Consider the following 24368-nt stretch of genomic DNA (forward strand, 5'->3'; position numbering starts at 1 on the left):
AAATTGTTTTCAAATTTTCGGTTATCCTAATCAAATATCCCTTTTCTGATAATAAATCCTTTGCAAGGTTGCCAACCACAAACATCCGCACTCAGCTATTGTCACCAGAAATAAAAAGGAAGCAGCGAGATTGTTTATCAGTTAAAAGTCAAAACCGCCGGCAAAAAATAGCGAAATGAAAAAAAAAAATAAAGAGCGAGTATAATTTGTGTAAAGCAGAAAATGTTAGTGCGTAGCAGACAAGCGCGTATACAACAAGTTGGGCAAATTATTCTTTGCGCATTGAAAATTCGAATTAAAAAAATATATTTAGTCGAGTGTCGAACTTTTTCATTTTACGTTTGTGTAGCATGGATGCATTTTCAAGCTGAAAATGTTTTCAAAAAAACAGAAAATCGCGCTGCTGGGGCTTTTATTTTACGTATTGGCCACTCAAGTTATTCAAACCGATCAAGTTCAAATGTTCCCAAAAATACAAAAGGAAGATGAGGTGATTGAAGCCGGCTCAACCCTAACACTTGCATGCGTCGAAAAGTTAAATCGATCAGACGATCAAATAAAATGGACAGTTCCCAGACACGTCACATTCAAGGAGGTATAACAAAACAAAATATGTATAGTAAATCTATAACATAACATCGCCGTAACTACACTAAAATTGCTGTTCACATTTGAAATGTGTTTGATTACTAATACTTTTTATAGCGATGGATAAAACGCTTTAACGAAACAAATTTCACGAATGAAACGCACCTGATCTCGACGATGACTTTAAAAAACGCCACAGTCTATGACACGGGTTTCTACAAATGTGAAGGGAAATGGATAGAAAATCGATACGTTTACGTTTCCAGTTCGTTATAATTTTCCTTGATTCAACAACCGCTTTGAACGTCATATATCTTTACCAAAAGATTCAATTGATCGTTCGCACTCAGGTCACGAAAAACTAGTTTATAGGGAGGACGATAACGATCACTTTTTGGGCGGGAAACCAGGAGAGCCCATTATTTTCCCTTGTAAAGTGACTCATCCCAACGTCAGCCTCTCACTTTTTCGGCAAACGAGAGAAACAACAGTCCAATTTCAAAATGAATACTTGAAGGTATTTCGCACTGATTCGACACCAGAAAATGCCTTTGGCAGATGTCAGATGAGGGTAAAAACATTTGTCTTATTAACTTTTAAAAGGTTTGGGATTCCTCGTCGTCGTTTGAAAATACGAGATGGTCCTTCGACCCTAAAAAAGGATTGACATTGAAGGACCCCACAATTTTCGACTCGACCTATTATTATTGTGTTGGACATTTGCCTCTTGTCAACGGAAAACGAGTCAGCATCAAACATTTTAGTCGAAAATCTGGCGAATTTCGGAGATGGTTCTTCTCGACGAATCAAACAGACGCCACCGATGTCTTACGCGCTGCATTAGTTGTAGAAGGCAACAGATTAATTATTCGATTTTCCTCTCAACTCGAAATAATTGACGATTGCAAAACCAGGAATGGAACTGGAACGAATAGGAGCCCCTGACGACCCAGTGGAAGGATCTAACGTTACATTGATTTGCAGTACTTCTAACAAAGATGGACAGGAAAAAAACAGGCCGAAATGGTTCTATCACGACAATAACAATTTTTATCGTCCAGTCATATTACTCCCCAAGAAAAAGAGGATAGACAAATTTAATGCTAGATTCCCAGCAGCAAAACCTGTAAAGAATTTACAGCCAACTAATAATCAAGGTCCATTTACCAAGTATCGTAGGGAAATGGTCGAGATATTCTTTAATTTGCTCATACAATTTTTTCAATCGATGCAGATTTTCAATTAAGCGAGGAAGCCAAATTTGTGTTTTTCTACAAGAGTGAACTCTACCTGCCATACTTGACTCTACATAACTCCCACACAAAATTCAAATGTGAAATAACCAACAAAAGATTCTTCAAAATGAAAGAGATATCTTTCACCATTAAAGGTATCCAATAGCGAAACAACACGTCCATCAATTGAAATATTAAATCAATTGACACATCATAGAAATATACAACGACCCAGTGCCTAGTACTGTTGCGCTAGAAAAACACATCGCTTCAAATTTGACCTGCAATCGGCTATCGACACACGTTTCTATTCATTGGCTCAAGGTGAAATTTGACGTTTCCTCTGTTTTTTTGTCTCTTATTCTAATTTCTGTTAATTCAAATTGACTGATGACAAGGACGGCGAACGATACTTTGACTCGGTCTACGAAAACGAAACCTCGTCAACTTTGACCCTGCAGGGAAACGAAAACGAAAGAGGAACCTACGAATGCCGATGGAATAACAGCAGAGGAGAGGCCAGACAGCGAAACTTCTTTGTCAGTTTCAAATTGGTCGAAGAACAAAGTACCGTCATCATTTTTACAACATTAATCGGATTATTTGCAGTCGGGATGGGGATCGGCATCAAATTTTACCTCGACAAAGTAAGAAAAAAATTTAGGCTGAGACAAATAGTGTGAGATTCATTACCAAAGTAAATCAAACAATTTTTCAAAAGAAAACCCTTGAAAGAATTTTGGGTGGAGATCCAGGCAGAATCGACCCGAATGTGCCGATTGAATATCAAACGGAATTCCTGCCCTACGATAAGAAATGGGAGTTTCCCAGGAAAAGGCTTAGACTCGGTTTGTTGTTTTCCCGATATTTTACAAATGATTTGGAAAAGAACATAAAATATAACAAATGAAACTAAAAGGTCAAGAACTCGGAACTGGATGTTTCGGCCGAGTTGTCAAAGCCGAAGCCGTGGGCATCAAAAACTCGGATGAAACTGTGACAACAGTGGCCGTTAAAATGATCAAACAAACGGCCAAGACCAAAGACGCACTGGACGCTCTCATAAGGGAATTAAAAATTCGTATTTATTTAGGGGCTCATTTTAATGTAGTCAATTTGATGGGAGCCTGCACCCAAACAATGGTCAAAGGTAAAATCAGGTAGCACGAAAAAGACGAAACCAAAACGTTGATTCCATTCTCTCATTTATAGAAGAAGTTTTGGTCATAATAGAGTATTGCAGATTTGGCAATTTAAAATCGCATCTGATAAAATACCGAGACCGATTCGTCAATCAGTTGGACGCATTGGGCAACATGTTACCCGAGAAAATAACGGCGGAAATGAACTTACTACCCTCAAAGTAATCATTACAATTTAAACGATGAACAAGTATCGATGGAAAATTATTATTATTTTATCACTACAGTCAACCAGTCGGAAATGATTCTACAGACCATCACCCTATCTCTGATGTGAATGAAGTCTTAAAGTTCCAACGTAAGTATACGCATAAATCAAATTTCAAAAATACTGAATACTCACATATTTTTTAAATCAAATTTTACAACCCTGACATTGACACATTTTCAAATGATTTAACAAAAATTAAAGAGCCAGGACATAAAGTTAATAATGTTCTCGAACCGGCCCTGCCCTTCAAGTACGAGAAAGAAGATTCGAGCACGGACTTAAATCAAATTAAAACAAGCGACTTGATATCCTGGTCATTGCAAATTGCTAGAGGGATGGAATTCCTAGCAAGCAAAAGGGTGACGACATTTACTAATACTATATCAACAATTAAATAAAAAAAGAAATTTGCTCGTAAAGGTTCTGCACGGTGATTTGGCCGCCCGCAATGTTCTTTTGGCCGATCACGGAGTTGTCAAAGTGACCGATTTCGGCATGGCAAGGCAAATGAAGGATTACGAATACGAGAAAAAGGGAGAGGTAATCAAGTACATAATAGTAATGATGTAGCAATGAAAAGTAATGGCCTGATTTAATGATAGGTATTATTGCCAGTCAAATGGATGGCCATTGAATCCCTGACTGATAAAATCTTTTCAAACCAATCGGATGTCTGGTCTTACGGGATTGTTCTGTGGGAGATTTTTTCCCTCGGTCAAGACCCCTATCCAGGTGGGAAATGAATTAACGGAACGGAACATTATGTTTGACTGATGCAAGTCATTTTAACTTTCAGGAATGGGTAATGGCTGGGCACTTAAGAGAGAAATTCTAAATGGTCATCGAATGACACCACCAGAATATTCACCCAATTTGTTCGGGAAAATAATGAAAAACTGTTGGAATTCGGAACGGAAAGAGAGGCCAACCTTCTCCAAATTGGCCGAGATGATGGAAAATTACATCAAGTCAAATAACAGCTTCGATTATTTAAACTGAACGGGAAAAGAAACTGAAATAGTCAAATATTAAAGGTATTCAATCCCGTTTGAAATGTTTAAGAATTGTTACGTTATTGAACGACGAATAAAGTCACAAACTGCGTAGAAAATCTATTTCCAGCAACGAGATAAAAATATTTTGAAAATTCGTTTCTTCCTTATACTTTTGACTCGTTACTAAAGTAATATCCAAGTAAACCTTTGAAATCCACCCTCCCACACCCTCCGAATTTCCCTTATCGCTTAAGCTTCATTTTAATCACAAAAACTGTCGAAAAATTGGAATAAAATATTAGCCTGATACATGGAAGTATACTATGCTTGCAATTTTAAATCGTGTGCTGACGAAGCGATCGTTTCTCGGTCAAGAATTGCTCGAAGGATTTCCTCGTTCTACACGGAATCGTTCCCACAAAAAAACGAAGGGGATGGATCGCCACAAAAATAGTCAATACGCCTGCCATTCGACTCCCAACTATCGCCGAAGATTCAAACAGGCAGGTATCAAAATACAAGATTAAAACAGAGTATTTTTTAAACCTGGACATTGAATAGTGATCAGAAATCTAACTTTATATAATAATCAAAGAGGCTTGAGATTTCACTCTGTAGACCACACACCCAACCCCAATATTTACACATTAATAAGTTGAATCCTATCTCAGTAACCAGACGACTTCAAACTATCACATGTCTCATTCCATCGCAATACTTGAAATATTTTAACTTTTTTCCTACCTGTTGTGCTCCAACGTGTTGGCATCTGTTGTCAGAAGGGGGGGGGGGGGGGGGAAATCGGTTTGGGATTTCATCCGTCCCAGTCACCAAGATCTGGTGAACTGAACTGGTGAATCCTGTTAACAAAAAGTAGAAAGCAAGGCTCCATCAATAGTTATCTTTATTACATTTTTAGTTAGGTTACAAAATATCAATATGAAACTTATTAAATACTTTCCGTTTCATTGATCGCAGAGATAAGTTTGCCTATATTTTATGGCACTGAAATTGAAAGATCACAAACGTACAATAAGTAATCCTTACAACAGATAAAACTTGGATGTACTTTATTTTACCGGTTGGACAGTTGAGAAGACGTACGATGTACTCCTCCCTGCTTTGCTCTTCAACTGGTTTCAAATAATCTAGTCCATTTCAACAGGAAAGCAGGTGATTACCGTCTACCGACAAGAGAGTCAACACGAAATAAATCAAAGTAATTGAAACACTAAAATTATACTCACGGAAGATGACAGGAATATAAAGTCCGACACAATTCAATCAGCAGAACTCGACCACACTCCATCTCCATGGCGACTGACAAACATTTGTTAAGAAAGGGAGGACTGGTAAGCAAATGGTCAGCCATCATGGATTTTTTTGCGCCCATTCCCTTCTTTGTTCTTTTAGAAAAATTTCGTATTAACAAAATTGCTAAGTGATTGGCGAATGGGGTTTTCGGCTTGCAAAAACGAGAAAAAAAGATGAGAAAAATGTCTTAAATATTTAAAATTACTGATAAATATTAATTAATCGTGGATCGTCTAAGATTTTCGTGGATAAACTTTTACCGTTTTGCGGTGCAATGTAATCGACTGTCGTGTTGCTTCCATTGGATACGGCGACAATTGGGTGACAGGGCCCTCTTGTGGTTAAAATCGTCGCTGGCGAAATGGGAGTTGTTCATATGAGGGTAAAAAACAGTCATCCAAGAAATAAAATGTAGAAAATCGCATACAACGCAAATCTCAAATTAGGTCAATGAAATCGTACCAGTCACGAGCATATGAGACTAATCCGTGACGTACAATTTAGCGTCCACCTAGTATAATCCATGTAAAGCTGCAATAACATAATCAAGGTTTTATTTGAACGAATATTCTAGCTGGACAAACACAGGCTCACGCTCATGTTCAAACTAACTGTGTGTAACTATTTTCGAACTCGTGTACCACCCAGCTGTTGCAGCGCTTCATTGTCAAATGCGCAGTCCGACCAGAAACTAAACAAAGCATATTTGATCACGCTTTCGAACATGGGAACACACAATTTCCCAGTTTACATTCGTCACCCCCAATTAAGTGCGTGTAGAATACGTTATAGCTGTAGAACGGTGATTAATCATCAACGAGTTGTGTTTTTTCAAGTGCGAAGCACCTGCCAAAAGAACTCACAACCAACCTCTAACACAACTGTTTAATCGACACTGCTTATAGTTATAACGAGCCCTATTTAAATGGGTGTGTAGTTCGATACAACTACCACTCGTTTGACATCGGCACGATAAGAATGATTCGTATGTCCATTCGCCTAAGTTTCGTCTTAGTTTTGATCAGTTGGTCAACTGACCAAGTGGCCGCTGAACAAAATTTAGAGGAGCAACTGGAACAACTCAGGAACAACTACGTGAGTAATAGAAGAAAAAATTAATTTTATCAAAAATACAACTACATAAATTGACAAAATTAATATCTACGTAAAGAATTATTTTGATTCGCAATCTCACTCATTCCCAGCTTGATTTAAATTTGCAGATAAATAAACAACAAGATTTGGAAAAACAAGTTCATCAATTGAAAGCTCAAAGTCTCAGACAAGTTGGATCCACCCTACCGAGATCCTGTTGGGATCTCAAGACTATGGGCCAAAGTGTCAACGGGATTTATTTAGTCCAAGGGGCGAAATCAATTGAAACTGTTTTCTGCGATTTCAAAAAACACCCCAGCGACGCAGGTTTTAAAAATTACTTTCTTATCGTCCAAAATCGTCAACAAATATAATTATAACAATTCAATAGATAATTTTTTTTTTTTTAATTTCAGATTACCAAAACTGGATTGGCTTTGTTGATGTCAAAACTTTCCCCGTCTACTTCTACGCCCAAAGAACTTCCACCTACGCCAATGTCGAAACAATCGTTCCTTTCGAGCAGATGAGGCTCAACGTGGGAAATGCCATGAATCCTACGACGGGGATATTCACGGCTCCTAGAACGGGGAAATATTTTTTCGCTTATTTGGGGCTTTCCGAAGGTTCTCCTGTTCGAATCGATTTTCTGTTCAGGAACGGGAGATCGTCCGACTGGGGCAAAATCGGACAGGCCTACGGTGCAAACAACTACGTGACTTTTGCGCTCGAATCCACTCTTGAGTTGAGCAAAGGCGACCAAATATGTTTGTATTTAAAACTAGGAAAAATCCACGAATGGATCGGTCCAGGTTTTGGTCCCTATTCCAGTTTCGTTGGCATGTTAATGGAAGAAGATATTTTTGCTTAGTGGGGGGATACACACCTAACAGCATTGGCCACCAATTCCTGCTTTTAATTCATAATTATTTTTAGCGGCAAGTATATTCATTGCGAATACACATTGTTGGAAACGGAACTGGTTCTTTGATAAATAATAAATGCGTTCATGTTTCAATAGTAATAGAATAATAAAAATGAAAAATATTTTACGTCACTTTAAAACTAAACTCAGCTTTTTGCCAAGGTGTCATTACTGAAAACCCCTCACTACATTTAGCAATCATAGCAAGTCCTGTTAACACTGCGCCATGTGTCCACGGACACAACAGTCGACGTCGACCCACTGGATTGAAATCATCATGTGCCCAAATTTCCTTAATTCCTTTACAACGAATCATTATACAGCTGTTGGCCCTCAACTGTCAAGAAATATTGAAAATTCTAAAAATGAAATAAAATCACACTTACTCGCTTCTTGTCTCCGTTTAAAATCTTGACGATTGGCTCGAACGGCGGACCGTCCATCCGCACTGGGAAAGTTCGGAAGATGACTTGCCACCGGCCCTCATTTCACTGGATCACAGATAAGGCAGGAGGGGAATCTTCCCTTGGCTTCCATTGGACTGTCATCCAACTATAAAATTATTAAAACAAAAACAAATTTAGTTCTTACTTGCCAATTATTAAAAATATTTCACAACGCTGAAACTGACATCTCAATCAATGAAAAAGGAACACCTTCTACTTTTAGAAAATTCAACTGAAATATAACTAATGCCATCATTCGATAGGCCACTAATGACTAATGAAGTCATTAATCACAATTCACAGTAAACAAAACTCGACCACAATCCATCTTCATTGCTACTGAAGGAACCGTTAGAAGTTGATCAACATCATGGCCCTGATCAACATAATCCCTTTTATTGTTCTGAAGTTTTTCTGCATTTGAGGAAACGTACAGCCGGCACATGCAGCGAGATACGACATTTTGGGAAAATTTACAGCAGTTTCAGGCCACATGATCCGACGGAATTGACTGGTATAATTTGTTACCTGAAAATTCACTACGAAAACATATACATTTATTGGCCTATTACATTTACTGACCATTTTTAAGACGAAAAATGTCAGGTACTGTAAAAGAGTACGTACCTGAATACCTCGCACTTTGCAGTTGCAACTTGCAAGCAGAGTGCAGACGAAGTTAAGTTAACTGCCATAACAAGCGGTGTTGCCCTATTATCAAAGACTGTAGAGTTTATTTAGACAATTAGACTAGTTCTGGTTTACATGAACGTGTGAATAAACACACAAATTTGTTTCCACTTTCTTAAATTGAACACAAAAATGTAAAAACCATCTTGAAACTGTTTTCCTTTCAACAATTTTAAAAGTTTAAACGCCAAAGTATTACAGAATGATATTGCGAACTAACATTGAGATTGCATTTTTTACGCCACATTATAGCTATATTCGTACATCAAACTTGAGGTCCGCTCCAGGTACTCCTTTTCAATCAGTGTCGCAATGCACGTTTTTATCAAGCTAATAGAAGGAGCGAATCGGGTTTAGATCTGGCTCAACACCTCCTGAATTAAGTCGATGTGGCGAAGAATCTTCCTAGATTTAATTAATTAAAATTTAAAAAAAATGTAAAAACGCTGGCAAGTAGTTCTGAAGACTTACAAGGTTGTTTAATAATTAGGGTTCATAATTAGGGCGATGGGTGGCGACTGCAGCACAGGCCTCATCTAGAGCACTGCTAAATAGCTGATCATTACTGAAAACAGTATCGGTGATCTCTTTGCACTCGGAGTGGAACCTAAGCATGCCCGCCTCTACAAACTGGGCAGACATGTTGTCTCCTGACAGGTTAGCCACTGTTCGCAATCCTTCTTGTTTGATGTGTTCCTTGAAGTGCGAGACTAGAACAGTCAAACTTCCCGGAATCGACTAAACAAATTTTCGAAAAAATTAAAATGTATGCTACAAGGCATTAAGATTAGCTCTCACCTTCAATAGCTATCGCTTATCGAGCAATTTCGAAATGCATTTGATTTGATTTGATACGGTAGGTGCTAGTGGCCATGGCGTTTCGAAATACAAAATTCCAGTTTTCACAATGTCGTAATAGTTGCACAGTTCACCCCCAAGCGGCCATATTACACACTATAACGATCGGCGCGAATTGACTAGAGACTAGACGAATGTTGAATCGAAATGATAATCAAATAAAATGGTATAACTTTGCCTTGAATAAAACAACTGATTAACATTCGAATAATTCAAACGCAATCATTACAAAAAAAATCAAGTTAATTGGTTGACACAATTTCGAGATACAGTTGGAATTGTAGGAGAATGTCGACTTGCAAACAAAGATTTGCCCTTCTTTTCACATAAAAGGGATCGCCACTGCATATGATGCCATCGTACACCACCTGTATGCTTCTACGCCTTCTAGATAAAATTACTGAGATTCAAATCTGCAAGAAAAATGGAATCTCGTGCGAATGATGATATGGTGCCGAGAATGATGACTTATGCGGACTGCGAGGCATTTTTTGGATCGGTAACCAGAGGCTCCAGGGAGGATTTGATTCGAACTCTCAACATCCACGGAAAGGCAGTGACTACCGAATTGTCAAAATCGTACAACGAACACGGGCAGACCCCTCTACTGGTGGCCATCCAGCAAGGAAATTTGGACATGGTCAAATTCTTGGTCGACAAACTGGACGTTCCCATCGGGAAAATTGGACGATTCGTGTGCAGTGGCGTCGAACACCTGGACGTTCCAGCGCTGTACGCGGCTATCGTTTGCGGAGAATTAGACATTTCCACCTATCTTCTTTCCATTGAAGTGCGAGCCGGTCAGCAAACCACCCAAATGATCATCGAGTCCATCGTCTCCAGTCCCAACGGCCGACAGGAGAAGATCAACATTCTGGAACTGATGGGCGCAGTCAATTTTTACTTTTACGAAACGCATCCAGCCCCGCAAAACGGCCTCATGTACTGGAGGGCAGCCCTGCATCTTCGCCAATCGACGGTCCATGGTGAAGCGGACGTAATGCCAAACGAGTTTGCAGTCACGTTAGAACAACTGGAGCAGCTGTCTAGACTCGAGCTCTTCACCCAAGCAGTTTTGGTCAGCCAGCGAGTCCTGGACAAGGTCCATCCTGGTCCTCATATCTTCAATCTCGCCTTCTTGTGCCATTGGGCATCTATTTGTTCCTTCCGCCAAGGCCAGAGCGGCCGCGCCATACACATGTTGATGTACGTCCTACAGCAATCACAAGCACTTGAACACTGGAAGGGATTCAAGACGAGTCAAATCATCAACTGGGCCCTCGACATTATTGAGACGAGCATCATCAATCTACAAGAAAGGCCGGGACAAGAGGAGTTTTCGTTTGCCAGTTTCATGGCAATGTTCAATTTCACTAGTCACTACATGTCCTATCTGCAAGGGAATCGCCAACTACGCAATATTGACCGGAGCACTCTGCTCGGTCTGGCAAGTGTCTTAGTGCAATTGATTTTTTGGTCCAGTGAGCTGATGCCGCAATGGAGTGATGAGGATCGCACAAAGTTCAAGCGAAGTTTTCATGAATTCTTACTGAAAGATCAGAGATGGGGAAACGCCAATCACAATTTTTTACAAACACTTTGCCATCTGAAGAGTATTGATCATACGTTCGCTGCAATTCACCAACAAATGGACAGCGAGAGCGACGAATGTCTGTCACGCGGCGATAAAGAAATCGGAGATGACATGTCTGAGGACGAAACTGACGTAGTGAAGTTTGAACTAATCAGAGATTATCGTGAAGAAGACAATGAGGTTAGTGAACCGGACGAACAATGGACGCTGTCCATCATCCAGATGATCCTTAGACTCGGAGCCGATCCTAACGCAGCTGACCTCAACGGAGCGACTCCCCTCCACTTACTGGCCATGAATCGTGGCAATCTCGCTCAGTCTAATCTGCTGATAGAATACGGCGCCGAAATATACCAATCGGACGTGAGCGGCTCGACACCCTTGATGCTGTTTCAGGAATGGCAAAACCAACTTGCCAGTCAGGGCAATCCTGATCCAAACCTCCAATTCCTCATCGGCTGCGCTTTACCACCGCCTCTGAGCTGCTTGGCTACTCGAGACCTACAGCACTAAAGTGGCATTCCATTCGACGATGATGCAGACGACGGTTCCGCCCACTCTACAAGCCATTCTTCATCAACATTAATCAGAACATTCCATATGGAAATTAAAATTTCAGTGTTTAGTTTTACTTTTGATTGATTTGACACTGTTCTGTCAGTTGCTTTCAATAAATTTCATTTAAAAAAAATACATTGTTTCGCTTATTCATTAGTTTGATTGTTTACCAAGTACCTCACCTAAACGGTGAAAGTCAGAAAAATTTGAGAAATTTACAGCTAATATAGATACCCATTGCCGATTTGGAGTTCTATTTATTTAAATGTCTTTTGATTAGATGCGCACTGCTGGAAGTGACAGAAAAATGAACCGGCTGCAGCGGGAGATTTGTTCACTTGATTGCTGTTTGTTCGACGAATTAGTCTAAAACAGTAGGCCTATACCATCCTATTTTTCGAGCGCTATAACAAATCAGTTTTTTGTTTTGAACTGGCTTCCATCCATCGATATAAAATAAAACATTTTGGCGGAGGCATTCGTTTATCAAAACAATGTGCTACTCAGTATAAATGTTCTGGGTTTGATGTTTTTTGACATCGGTTTGACGGATTGTGGAAAAACACTTAATGATCTTGGAGCCGGCCTATTCCTTCCAACGGCGATCTTCCGGCCCTGTCTGGTGGACTAGCTACGACTGAAGGTAGGCTATGACGGTGAAGATGTATAACGTCGGCTGGGTCTTTCTAAATGGCGGAAGCGGAAAAATGGAGGAATTTAAAACTGGCGGAAATTTTTTTTGGGTTTCGCATTTTTCGGTAGCCCCGGTAGGTTATTTCGCTGGATCGTGTTTCCAGTTTCCACGTCATCCGGCGGAAGAAAAAAAAAACTGTTCGAGCAAAGGGAATTAACACCCGAAATGCGAAATCGACATAACATCAACACTTTGCTTTACTTTAAATAAATTTAAACACAAAAGCGCAAAATAATTTTTTAAAGACCGGTAATTTTAAAATTTAAATTTTTTTAAAACAAGATAGCAAAATTAAGTGAAAATCAAACCAAATCATGTTACCGTTCATGCTATATAATTGCCAATTTGCCATCAGCCATAATGCAATCTGCTGCTGATATCTGCTAGTCCGCATAATTGCAACATTTGTTTCACGCACATTATAACAGTCATCGGCAATTTATTTTTAAATCAATGTTTCAAATTTATTTGAGAATTCAATTCCGTTACGATTTAATTCTTAGTGCCTTAAAAAATATTCTCATTGTCAATTTAAGTAATAGTTTTTCAATTAAAACGTAGAAAAATGAATATCATAATTGATAACGGTGGTTTGATGGTCAGCAACACAGGCTGCCATACCAGGGGACTAAGGTTCGAATCTCGGACCAGGCACACATCGAATTTGTTAGCCATAAGCTACCGTAACCTAGTAACACAAGTGATTGATTCTATTGTTGAGCGCAATAGAGGGCATGCCTAACGGTGAGGCCATGGGACGATACCTGCTAGTACTGCTAGCACTCCGATGTTCCATGGCTGAAGCATATTATTTCAATATTATATATTAGTAGTACGCTAAAGATTTAGTTGGTTGATCAGCAAAGCTCCTTGGGTCGATCTTTGGGCTCGTCTAGGTTTCTAAGACCGCGTCCATCGGGCCAACGGATCTAATCGTTAGGACTTCACGTTCTTCGTGGTTGAAGTTTTTTTTTTTTTTAATATAATGTTACAAATAATTATAAAACAATTAACAATCATTGATCATCAATGATACAACCGTAAAACGTAGTTCAACTCGGTTGAACTACTCAGCAAAGCGCTTCAACGCGCAAATCGCTTTTTATTTAGACTAATTCCGTCGACTATAGGCAATCACGGTTGTGCATTGGGTAAGAATAGAAACGCTTCGACAAATAAAACCTAACCAACGTTGAAATCTATGCAGTCGTCAGTTAAAATTTGTGTTTTACAAAATGGGTGATAATAAATCGCTATACTCGGAATCTTTGCGGGTAAGCCTTAATCTACGCTATGGCGACGCAAACGAGCAAAACCTTATACGCAGAGTAAAACCTTCAGTTTGCCGCAAGAAATTATTCATCGCCTGAATAAAATGGACTACGGAGTAATAATAAAAGAATAAAATTTACTGAAATTATAACCAAGTCTGAATTGCATATTGCCAACTGGAAAAGTCTCGTTTGGGACCTACGCGATTACTACCTTACGGGTAATGCCAGCAGTTGGCTTCAACCCCTTTCAGCTTTATTAATCGCCCCAGTAATGAAAAACACCAAACTAAAATTTTTTCTACGTCCCTTTTGCTGACTTTAAACCCAGAAAAGGGCAGCGACGACCTTTTTTAAATCGATGTCACTCTGCCCTCTCTTACATCACTAAAGAAGGGGTGGAGAGATTTAAAAAACCAGTAAAAAGAACCCATAACATTCCAAGGACGAATCTAAATGAAAATCAATTAAGTATTAGCAGGTGTGAAAATCAAATTAAGAGGGAATGGCTGATACTGGCATTTGTGGTTTTAGTTTTAGTTTACCAAGTTTATTCCTTACATATTTTCTGGTAGAAGATGCCGATCATTTCCATGTTCTATATTGGTATAAATTCACTTTGGGTACCAATCAAAACCAGTAAACGGACGATAAATTCACCTGAAAGTAAATGAAAAGCAGAAAAAGAAATTTGTGAATGATGAAATTTTCAAAACCACACCCACAAGAAATAAAAAAAATTTCAAAACCCCATCCGCGTTCACGATTAATTGTTTGATTTAATTAAATGAATGGAAATATGGAATACTATTAAAAGTTTTAAACCCTGTGGGCGAATGTTGGCAACGTCTTATCTTTTGAAGATGGCACGATACGTGACTCAATCGGACGGTAATATTCCATATTTAATATAGTGGAAATTTGGCAGACTGTCTTTGGACTTTGTTCACTCCACATCTTTCTTAAAGGTCAGTTTTCTGTTTGTGTCTGTTCCTAGTTCTGAGTATTTAATTTTGAAGTGCTAAAGTAGCTAACGTTTTACTTAACTATGTATATACTTATGGTAATTTTATAATTTCTAGCTATTCATAATCTTTAGATGTAAGTACATGTTTAAATCTTGTTGTTTTACTTGCAGATTATTATCCAGTTGTTTCCACTTTGAAATCTTCTTCTGGATCAGGACGTCAGCGCCACTTTTACGACGAGGTCCAACTGGAGCTACTGGAAGCAGAGTTCGCCAGGGATCCATTTCCCAATCGAGAAGGTCGTCGCCGCATTGCCCAGTTGATTGGCGTCTCTGAGAAATCGATTATGGTATGTCATTTTCATCTAATTCAATTACCTGAAATTAATTTGTTTTCTTGATTGTATTAGTGGTGGTTTCAGAATCGCCGTCGACGAGCCCGCAAACTTGGATCTTCAAGAACCGCAACTTCAACTCGCGAAACAAACCGCCAACATCGTCGATCACCGCCTTACGTTTCTCGTCAACGTCGACAAGGTATAAGTTTATATTGGATTGAAAAGAATTATGGGATTGATTTAACTTTCGTCTTTTGTTTTTAATTTGCAGATACTTACGACTCCGCTCAAGTCCTTCCAACTCCTGGATTCTATTCTCATCCACCGGTAGTTCCAGCCCCCGTGGAACCAATCAACTACTCTACGTCCGGATCATCATCGTCGTCGCCACTTCAATCCGAATGGCTTGCTACCAGCTGTCCACAAGACGTCGTTAGTCCCCAGTCCAACTACAATAACTCGGATGGAACGCATCAGCAACCACAGCAGCAAGACTATTCCTCCTACTACTGGAACAACTGGGATTATTCTCCTCCTTTCTATCCAACTACAATGACAAATTCGACTTTTTACTCCAACACTGTTCCTGATCCGTATTCTTCGTCTTACAGTTACTATTCACCTGAAACAACAAATCAGTCGTGTACGTAAATTTGTTAATTGACACCGATTGACACATGATTGACAATAGAATAAATCACGATAAATATCTTAAAAAGCTTTTACCTTTTTTTTAAAAAAAGTTGGTGAATCAGACGCTACCTATTTACATATTCGACGGCTAATAGATAGTGCCGTGCACAGAGCACGAATGAATGCCAAGGAGTTATCGGTTTTTCTATGTTTTTCATCAAATTTACTTAACAGATAAGGTATACTGTACCTTCCCGATCGATCAAAATACGCGAGCAATTTTTGTTACTATTTATTCCAAGAAAAGATTCGTTGCAATATTTAATCGAAAAGTTCATTTTTCAAGTGACCTCGGCAAAATAAAAAAAAAGTCTACCGTCTCGAGAATGGACCGACATCAAAATTAATACTAAGCGATGCAAATTTCCCGTTTTAAAAAATTTCAATTAAAATTAAGCCCTCCCCACTCGCCCCCCGTGATAAACTAAAATTATTTAAACCGTTGAGAACACTTTGCCAACATCTTAATTTGGTATGCCATGTATTTCTAATACTGCACTTTAAACGACGTTCGAAATGTGCAAGGAAAATATGTAAGTGAACACAGCAGGAAAAAAACGAAGGACAAATGTCAAATGGAATCAGAAATCCATGTACAATACGAGAAATACCCAAAAGGCCCAACATTCCTAAGTCCTTACCATCTCGACGCTGTTTTCTTTTCAACAATTTCAAAGGTTTAACGCCAAAGTATTACAGCATGACATTGCGAACTAACATTGCGATTGCGTTTTTTACGCCACATAGCTATATTCAGCCGTTGAATTTTCGGTCCGCTTCAGGTACTCCTTTTCAATTAGTGTCTCGATGTTTTTTTTTATCAAGATAATGTCAGGATCGAAACGGGTTTTGGCCAGACTCGACACCTCCCGAATTAAGTCTTTGTGGAGAAGAATCTTCCTATCTTTCATGATTCGAACAATTGTAGCCTGGGGAAACACAATAAAAAGAAAAGTCAGATCTCTAATGCATTACGCTAAAATATTCATAAGTTTCTTACCTGAAGGTATAGATTCCTGTCTAAGTTTACGGAAGAATGCGTCGTCTCGGTTTCTTGGACAGTCTGCTCCTTCTTGGCAGTGTTGCTGATACGAAACTTGGTTCGTTTGTTGCTATAATCCAAATTGAGGGAAATGACAGTAGAAGCTTGGAAAACTTTGACAGTGTCACCAGTTACTGCCAAAAGTTTAGCGTTAACCAATGACTGAACGGTCTTTTGGAAATGATCCGGGTTAAGCTTCGTGGCTTCCATGAGTTCTCCACAAGTCAAGGAATCGGTCTTTTGAAACTCAAGAAACATTGCCATTTCGAAGGTCCCCATGGTGATGAAGTAATACTTTTCTTTCAATTTCAGTTTCAGCTCTCCGCAACTCAAGTGATAAAGCCATGTAAGCTTCCGGCCGTCAAACTGTAGACGATAGAAATTTTCAAATTCCTGGACCGATTTTTCCAACTCTTGGGGTACGGCGAAATCGGTAGGGCAGACTTGTCTAGGCCACGCACCGGTTTTCAAGACGTTGATTGAGAAATTGAGACCTAATTCAATCCGATCTTTGTTCAGCAGATTAAACTTGTTGTTCAGGTCTGATGAAACGGACATGTCCGTTAACATCTGATGAAGTTTGTTGGTAAACTCAAATCCGCATGCCAGTTTCAATCGGCTGATCATTTCCTGTTCAGCGTCCATACTTTGACTCTGTTGTTGAATTAGTCGAGTTCCCAACAGCAGTGAGTAAAATTTTTGAAACACGTCCTTGTCGTCGATGTACTTGAATACAGTAATGCACTGTGTTAACTTATCGTCAACTTCGGTGTCACAAAAGCCTTTTGTTGACTTTTTCAAGAGTGTGTCAGAGTATCTGGCTAGTTTTTCTGGATGAGACTTGGAATGTTGTCCAGTAATGATGAGGTTATGTTTGACGACTGCAGTACAGGCATTATCTAGAGCGCTGCTAAATAGCTGATCATTACTGAAAACAGTGTTGGTGATCTCTTTGTACTTGGAGTGGAATCTATGCATGCCCTCTACGAACTGGTGAAATTTGTTGTCTCCTGACAGGTTAGCCACTGTTCGCAATCCTTCTTGTGTGATGTGTTCCTGGAAGTGCGAGACTAGAACAGTCAAACCTCCCGGAATCGACTAAACAAATTTTCGAAAACATTAAAATTTATGCTACAAGGCATTAAGATTAGCTCTCACCTTCAATAGCTCGTACGCATTTCCAAGATTTTTATATTGTTGTTGTTCCTGCATCTTCGGGCACTCGTTGTGGATAGCCGCCAAGTTATCTGCTATCATCTTTTTTTCGAATTCACTTCGAACTTTACTGTAGGAACTTGGTTGCAAGAATTTCTGACTGCGTAAATCTTCTTCGTCCCGACGTTGCAAAGCTTTTTCCATGTACAAGGAAATTTTGCATTCCTGTAACAAGCGACTAGCTTCTTGCCTAAATTTGACAAACAACTATAATATGCAACTTTTTACCTTTAATCAATTTTTTTTTACCCGTAATATTCTCCAGTGGCTTCCAGAAATGGCCTTTCAAAAACGGTTTCATAAAGTACCATCTTGTTGTGTTCCTTGTTCTCTGTAACTGTAACCAATGACTGAATCACACCCTTAATTGTTGATGACTTTTCATTGTACAAAGATTGTCCAGTTCGGTCACAATGTATGCCTCCCAAAAGTAATCTCAGCAAGTTGGATTTCAATGGCTCAATCATACACTTCTTCCACAAATCCAAACCTAGTAAGCAAGTTTTGATATAACGATTCAATACACCAAAATATTACAGATAGTGATTTATACCTAATGCACCAATTTCTTTCATTAGTTTAGGTAATTTAAAATCACCCCCCTCTGAATGAAGCCTTAGGAGGTCTTCATCAGTTACTCTTGGTTGTTTTTTTATGTGTTCTGTGTTCAAGTGTCTGTATTTGAATAAAAAATGTATTTAGTACTTGTTTCATTTGAGAACAGAAATTAATAACTTACGTGAACAGATAGTCCAAATTGTACATTCCTCGTCTATATTGCTTCCAAAGTTTGTAATACACAGTCAGAAGGTGTTCTTCACTGGTGCCGTTCACTTGGATGAGAAGAGAATTAACATGAGCTTCTAAAAACATTTTAATTTCTTGGTATAATCTCGAAGCAAAAGTTGGTTTGGCCTTGCACAGGGAAACCACATCACTGATTCCACTATTCCATGCAGTACGAGGAACAGTTCCCAGAGTAATAAGACCTTCAACTGTTTTTTTTAAAACATCCCAAGTTTCGCCAAAGTCTACACGTTTTTGTTGAAGAGACATTTTGTGCAGTAAGTCCTAAACTACAGATAATATTGATATTGTCAAATATCAATGAAAAGACCTTATTTACTTTTAGTAGGCACAGACTAAGATTATAAAGACGACTATCTCCTATACAGCCAGTGAGGATCATGCTCGTGGCTCCCGCTGCGGCGCTGCGATCGACTTGGAGGAGACTTTTCTGTGAATCTTTATCCCTACTGATTGGAGTCTTCACACACCTTAATTTTAAAAATTGACTTTTTGTGCTACATTTTTACTTTTTACTTTGTTATTTTGTTCGTGATTTCTTGATCCCGTAATGAAAATGTAAAAAAGATTGGTTTATGTATTTGTGCCGTAATAAATTGGTTTTATAGACACCCTTTCTCGCTTATTTTGTGACGAATTATAATGAATCGTGAAACGCTGGATTCTTGTGTCGTTTGGAATTCAAGATAATTTAGGCGCGATGTGTGAATTATGATATTTATGTTGTACGAATCAAGTAACAAAACCCAGAAATATTATGTTATTCATTAAATTAATCAATATGTTACAAATTTTATCATTAAATTGACTTTATTTATTTTGACTTTTTTTACATATCGCATATGTGATCAACTTTTATCACAACATTGTATCGTAAAAATGAAATAATTTTAACGCGGAACAAATTTGGCAAGTCTCATAAAATGAGATACTGATAACGGATGCACTCAATATTACTTTTAGTTGCTAAGTTGATCTATCTACCTTAAATTGAATTGTTTACATTCACCATTCAATAAAAAAAATATCAAAGACAAATATAAGAAAACAAAAGCAAAATTGTGAATTTTACTTTTCTGTGTGTTGTGGCCACAGCGAAGTGCCGATTGCGGTTGTTTTATAGGTTGATATCCAACCGCAGAAATATCCAATAAAATTCAGAAAGGTTTCCTTGATGCAAAAAAAAAGTTGCGTGAATGCAGTGCAGCACCTGCTAATACTTAATTGATTTTCATTTAGATTCGTCCTTGGAATGTTATGGGTTCTTTTTACTGGTTTTTTAAATCTCTCCACCCCTTCTTTAGTGATGTAAGAGAGGGCAGAGTGACATCGATTTAAAAAAGGTCGTCGCTGCCCTTTTCTGGGTTTAAAGTCAGCAAAAGGGACGTAGAAAAAATTTTAGTTTGGTGTTTTTCATTACTGGGGCGATTAATAAAGCTGAAAGGGGTTGAAGCCAACTGCTGGCATTACCCGTAAGGTAGTAATCGCGTAGGTCCCAAACGAGACTTTTCCAGTTGGCAATATGCAATTCAGACTTGGTTATAATTTCAGTAAATTTTATTCTTTTATTATTACTCCGTAGTCCATTTTATTCAGGCGATGAATAATTTCTTGCGGCAAACTGAAGGTTTTACTCTGCGTATAAGGTTTTGCTCGTTTGCGTCGCCATAGCGTAGATTAAGGCTTACCCGCAAAGATTCCGAGTATAGCGATTTATTATCACCCATTTTGTAAAACACAAATTTTAACTGACGACTGCATAGATTTCAACGTTGGTTAGGTTTTATTTGTCGAAGCGTTTCTATTCTTACCCAATGCACAACCGTGATTGCCTATAGTCGACGGAATTAGTCTAAATAAAAAGCGATTTGCGCGTTGAAGCGCTTTGCTGAGTAGTTCAACCGAGTTGAACTACGTTTTACGGTTGTATCATTGATGATCAATGATTGTTAATTGTTTTATAATTATTTGTAACATTATATTAAAAAAAAAAAAAACTTCAACCACGAAGAACGTGAAGTCCTAACGATTAGATCCGTTGGCCCGATGGACGCGGTCTTAGAAACCTAGACGAGCCCAAAGATCGACCCAAGGAGCTTTGCTGATCAACCAACTAAATCTTTAGCGTACTACTAATATATAATATTGAAATAATATGCTTCAGCCATGGAACATCGGAGTGCTAGCAGTACTAGCAGGTATCGTCCCATGGCCTCACCGTTAGGCATGCCCTCTATTGCGCTCAACAATAGAATCAATCACTTGTGTTACTAGGTTACGGTAGCTTATGGCTAACAAATTCGATGTGTGCCTGGTCCGAGATTCGAACCTTAGTCCCCTGGTATGGCAGCCTGTGTTGCTGACCATCAAACCACCGTTATCAATTATGATATTCATTTTTCTACGTTTTAATTGAAAAACTATTACTTAAATTGACAATGAGAATATTTTTTAAGGCACTAAGAATTAAATCGTAACGGAATTGAATTCTCAAATAAATTTGAAACATTGATTTAAAAATAAATTGCCGATGACTGTTATAATGTGCGTGAAACAAATGTTGCAATTATGCGGACTAGCAGATATCAGCAGCAGATTGCATTATGGCTGATGGCAAATTGGCAATTATATAGCATGAACGGTAACATGATTTGGTTTGATTTTCACTTAATTTTGCTATCTTGTTTTAAAAAAATTTAAATTTTAAAATTACCGGTCTTTAAAAAATTATTTTGCGCTTTTGTGTTTAAATTTATTTAAAGTAAAGCAAAGTGTTGATGTTATGTCGATTTCGCATTTCGGGTGTTAATTCCCTTTGCTCGAACAGTTTTTTTTTTCTTCCGCCGGATGACGTGGAAACTGGAAACACGATCCAGCGAAATAACCTACCGGGGCTACCGAAAAATGCGAAACCCAAAAAAAATTTCCGCCAGTTTTAAATTCCTCCATTTTTCCGCTTCCGCCATTTAGAAAGACCCAGCCGACGTTATACATCTTCACCGTCATAGCCTACCTTCAGTCGTAGCTAGTCCACCAGACAGGGCCGGAAGATCGCCGTTGGAAGGAATAGGCCGGCTCCAAGATCATTAAGTGTTTTTCCACAATCCGTCAAACCGATGTCAAAAAACATCAAACCCAGAACATTTATACTGAGTAGCACATTGTTTTGATAAACGAATGCCTCCGCCAAAATGTTTTATTTTATATCGATGGATGGAAGCCAGTTCAAAACAAAAAACTGATTTGTTATAGCGCTCGAAAAATAGGATGGTATAGGCCTACTGTTTTAGACTAATTCGTCGAACAAACAGCAATCAAGTGAACAAATCTCCCGCTGCAGCCGGTTCATTTTTCTGTCACTTCCAGCAGTGCGCATCTAATCAAAAGACATTTAAATAAATAGAACTCCAAATCGGCAATGGGTATCTATATTAGCTGTAAATTTCTCAAATTTTTCTGACTTTCACCGTTTAGGTGAGGTACTTGGTAAACAATCAAACTAATGAATAAGCGAAACAATGTATTTTTTTTAAATGAAATTTATTGAAAGCAACTGACAGAACAGTGTCAAATCAATCAAAAGTAAAACTAAACACTGAAATTTTAATTTCCATATGGAATGTTCTGATTAATGTTGATGAAGAATGGCTTGTAGAGTGGGCGGAACCGTCGTCTGCATCATCGTCGAATGGAATGCCACTTTAGTGCTGTAGGTCTCGAGTAGCCAAGCAGCTCAGAGGCGGTGGTAAAGCGCAGCCGATGAGGAATTGGAGGTTTGGATCAGGATTGCCCTGACTGGCAAGTTGGTTTTGCCATTCCTGAAACAGCATCAAGGGTGTCGAGCCGCTCACGTCCGATTGGTATATTTCGGCGCCGTATTCTATCAGCAGATTAGACTGAGCGAGATTGCCACGATTCATGGCCAGTAAGTGGAGGGGAGTCGCTCCGTTGAGGTCAGCTGCGTTAGGATCGGCTCCGAGTCTAAGGATCATCTGGATGATGGACAGCGTCCATTGTTCGTCCGGTTCACTAACCTCATTGTCTTCTTCACGATAATCTCTGATTAGTTCAAACTTCACTACGTCAGTTTCGTCCTCAGACATGTCATCTCCGATTTCTTTATCGCCGCGTGACAGACATTCGTCGCTCTCGCTGTCCATTTGTTGGTGAATTGCAGCGAACGTATGATCAATACTCTTCAGATGGCAAAGTGTTTGTAAAAAATTGTGATTGGCGTTTCCCCATCTCTGATCTTTCAGTAAGAATTCATGAAAACTTCGCTTGAACTTTGTGCGATCCTCATCACTCCATTGCGGCATCAGCTCACTGGACCAAAAAATCAATTGCACTAAGACACTTGCCAGACCGAGCAGAGTGCTCCGGTCAATATTGCGTAGTTGGCGATTCCCTTGCAGATAGGACATGTAGTGACTAGTGAAATTGAACATTGCCATGAAACTGGCAAACGAAAACTCCTCTTGTCCCGGCCTTTCTTGTAGATTGATGATGCTCGTCTCAATAATGTCGAGGGCCCAGTTGATGATTTGACTCGTCTTGAATCCCTTCCAGTGTTCAAGTGCTTGTGATTGCTGTAGGACGTACATCAACATGTGTATGGCGCGGCCGCTCTGGCCTTGGCGGAAGGAACAAATAGATGCCCAATGGCACAAGAAGGCGAGATTGAAGATATGAGGACCAGGATGGACCTTGTCCAGGACTCGCTGGCTGACCAAAACTGCTTGGGTGAAGAGCTCGAGTCTAGACAGCTGCTCCAGTTGTTCTAACGTGACTGCAAACTCGTTTGGCATTACGTCCGCTTCACCATGGACCGTCGATTGGCGAAGATGCAGGGCTGCCCTCCAGTACATGAGGCCGTTTTGCGGGGCTGGATGCGTTTCGTAAAAGTAAAAATTGACTGCGCCCATCAGTTCCAGAATGTTGATCTTCTCCTGTCGGCCGTTGGGACTGGAGACGATGGACTCGATGATCATTTGGGTGGTTTGCTGACCGGCTCGCACTTCAATGGAAAGAAGATAGGTGGAAATGTCTAATTCTCCGCAAACGATAGCCGCGTACAGCGCTGGAACGTCCAGGTGTTCGACGCCACTGCACACGAATCGTCCAATTTTCCCGATGGGAACGTCCAGTTTGTCGACCAAGAATTTGACCATGTCCAAATTTCCTTGCTGGATGGCCACCAGTAGAGGGGTCTGCCCGTGTTCGTTGTACGATTTTGACAATTCGGTAGTCACTGCCTTTCCGTGGATGTTGAGAGTTCGAATCAAATCCTCCCTGGAGCCTCTGGTTACCGATCCAAAAAATGCCTCGCAGTCCGCATAAGTCATCATTCTCGGCACCATATCATCATTCGCACGAGATTCCATTTTTCTTGCAGATTTGAATCTCAGTAATTTTATCTAGAAGGCGTAGAAGCATACAGGTGGTGTACGATGGCATCATATGCAGTGGCGATCCCTTTTATGTGAAAAGAAGGGCAAATCTTTGTTTGCAAGTCGACATTCTCCTACAATTCCAACTGTATCTCGAAATTGTGTCAACCAATTAACTTGATTTTTTTTGTAATGATTGCGTTTGAATTATTCGAATGTTAATCAGTTGTTTTATTCAAG

The 24368-nt window shown here is 39.3% G+C and overlaps 5 protein-coding genes across 6 annotated transcripts; 3 read left to right on the forward strand and 2 right to left on the reverse strand.

Annotated features, from left to right (window-relative positions):
• The first annotated feature begins 223 nt into the window (after window positions 1-223).
• Window positions 224-4903, forward strand: LOC124208698 (vascular endothelial growth factor receptor 1-like). Of its 2 annotated transcripts, none has more exons than XM_046606571.1 (16): window positions 224-595; window positions 706-853; window positions 939-1105; window positions 1192-1441; window positions 1503-1745; window positions 1823-1978; window positions 2041-2147; window positions 2222-2470; window positions 2545-2671; window positions 2743-2973; window positions 3039-3186; window positions 3253-3323; window positions 3438-3595; window positions 3657-3776; window positions 3839-3968; window positions 4033-4903. In XM_046606571.1, exons 1-16 carry the CDS (start codon window positions 374-376, stop codon window positions 4233-4235), a joined length of 2730 nt encoding a protein of 909 aa, XP_046462527.1. In that variant the 5' UTR covers window positions 224-373; the 3' UTR covers window positions 4236-4903. The 2 variants fall into 2 exon arrangements, with proteins under 2 accessions (XP_046462527.1, XP_046462526.1); XM_046606570.1 differs by having other exon boundaries at window positions 3036-3186; window positions 4033-4902.
• Window positions 4904-6457: 1554 nt separating this feature from the next.
• LOC124208717 (complement C1q-like protein 3) lies at window positions 6458-7619 on the forward strand. The gene is made up of 3 exons (XM_046606604.1): window positions 6458-6640; window positions 6769-6967; window positions 7057-7619. Exons 1-3 carry the CDS (start codon window positions 6524-6526, stop codon window positions 7509-7511), a joined length of 771 nt encoding a protein of 256 aa, XP_046462560.1. The 5' UTR covers window positions 6458-6523; the 3' UTR covers window positions 7512-7619.
• A 2364-nt stretch (window positions 7620-9983) lies between these two features.
• On the forward strand, window positions 9984-11666 carry LOC124208999 (protein fem-1 homolog C-like). Its single transcript, XM_046606870.1, has one exon. The coding sequence runs from the start codon at window positions 9984-9986 to the stop codon at window positions 11664-11666; it is 1683 nt and encodes a 560-aa protein (XP_046462826.1).
• Window positions 11667-16141: 4475 nt separating this feature from the next.
• Window positions 16142-19146, reverse strand: LOC124208700 (cullin-2-like). The gene is made up of 6 exons (XM_046606574.1): window positions 18671-19146; window positions 18485-18606; window positions 18181-18421; window positions 17875-18121; window positions 16675-17814; window positions 16142-16603 (listed from the first exon to the last, which is right to left on the reverse strand). Exons 1-6 carry the CDS (start codon window positions 18985-18987, stop codon window positions 16409-16411), a joined length of 2262 nt encoding a protein of 753 aa, XP_046462530.1. The 5' UTR covers window positions 18988-19146; the 3' UTR covers window positions 16142-16408.
• A 3293-nt stretch (window positions 19147-22439) lies between these two features.
• On the reverse strand, window positions 22440-24122 carry LOC124209001 (protein fem-1 homolog C-like). Its single transcript, XM_046606871.1, has one exon. It carries the CDS (start codon window positions 24120-24122, stop codon window positions 22440-22442), a length of 1683 nt encoding a protein of 560 aa, XP_046462827.1.
• Between the last annotated feature and the right edge of the window lie 246 nt (window positions 24123-24368).

Source organism: Daphnia pulex, chromosome 12, assembly GCF_021134715.1.
Source record: "Daphnia pulex isolate KAP4 chromosome 12, ASM2113471v1".
Taxonomy (NCBI): domain Eukaryota; kingdom Metazoa; phylum Arthropoda; class Branchiopoda; order Diplostraca; family Daphniidae; genus Daphnia; species Daphnia pulex.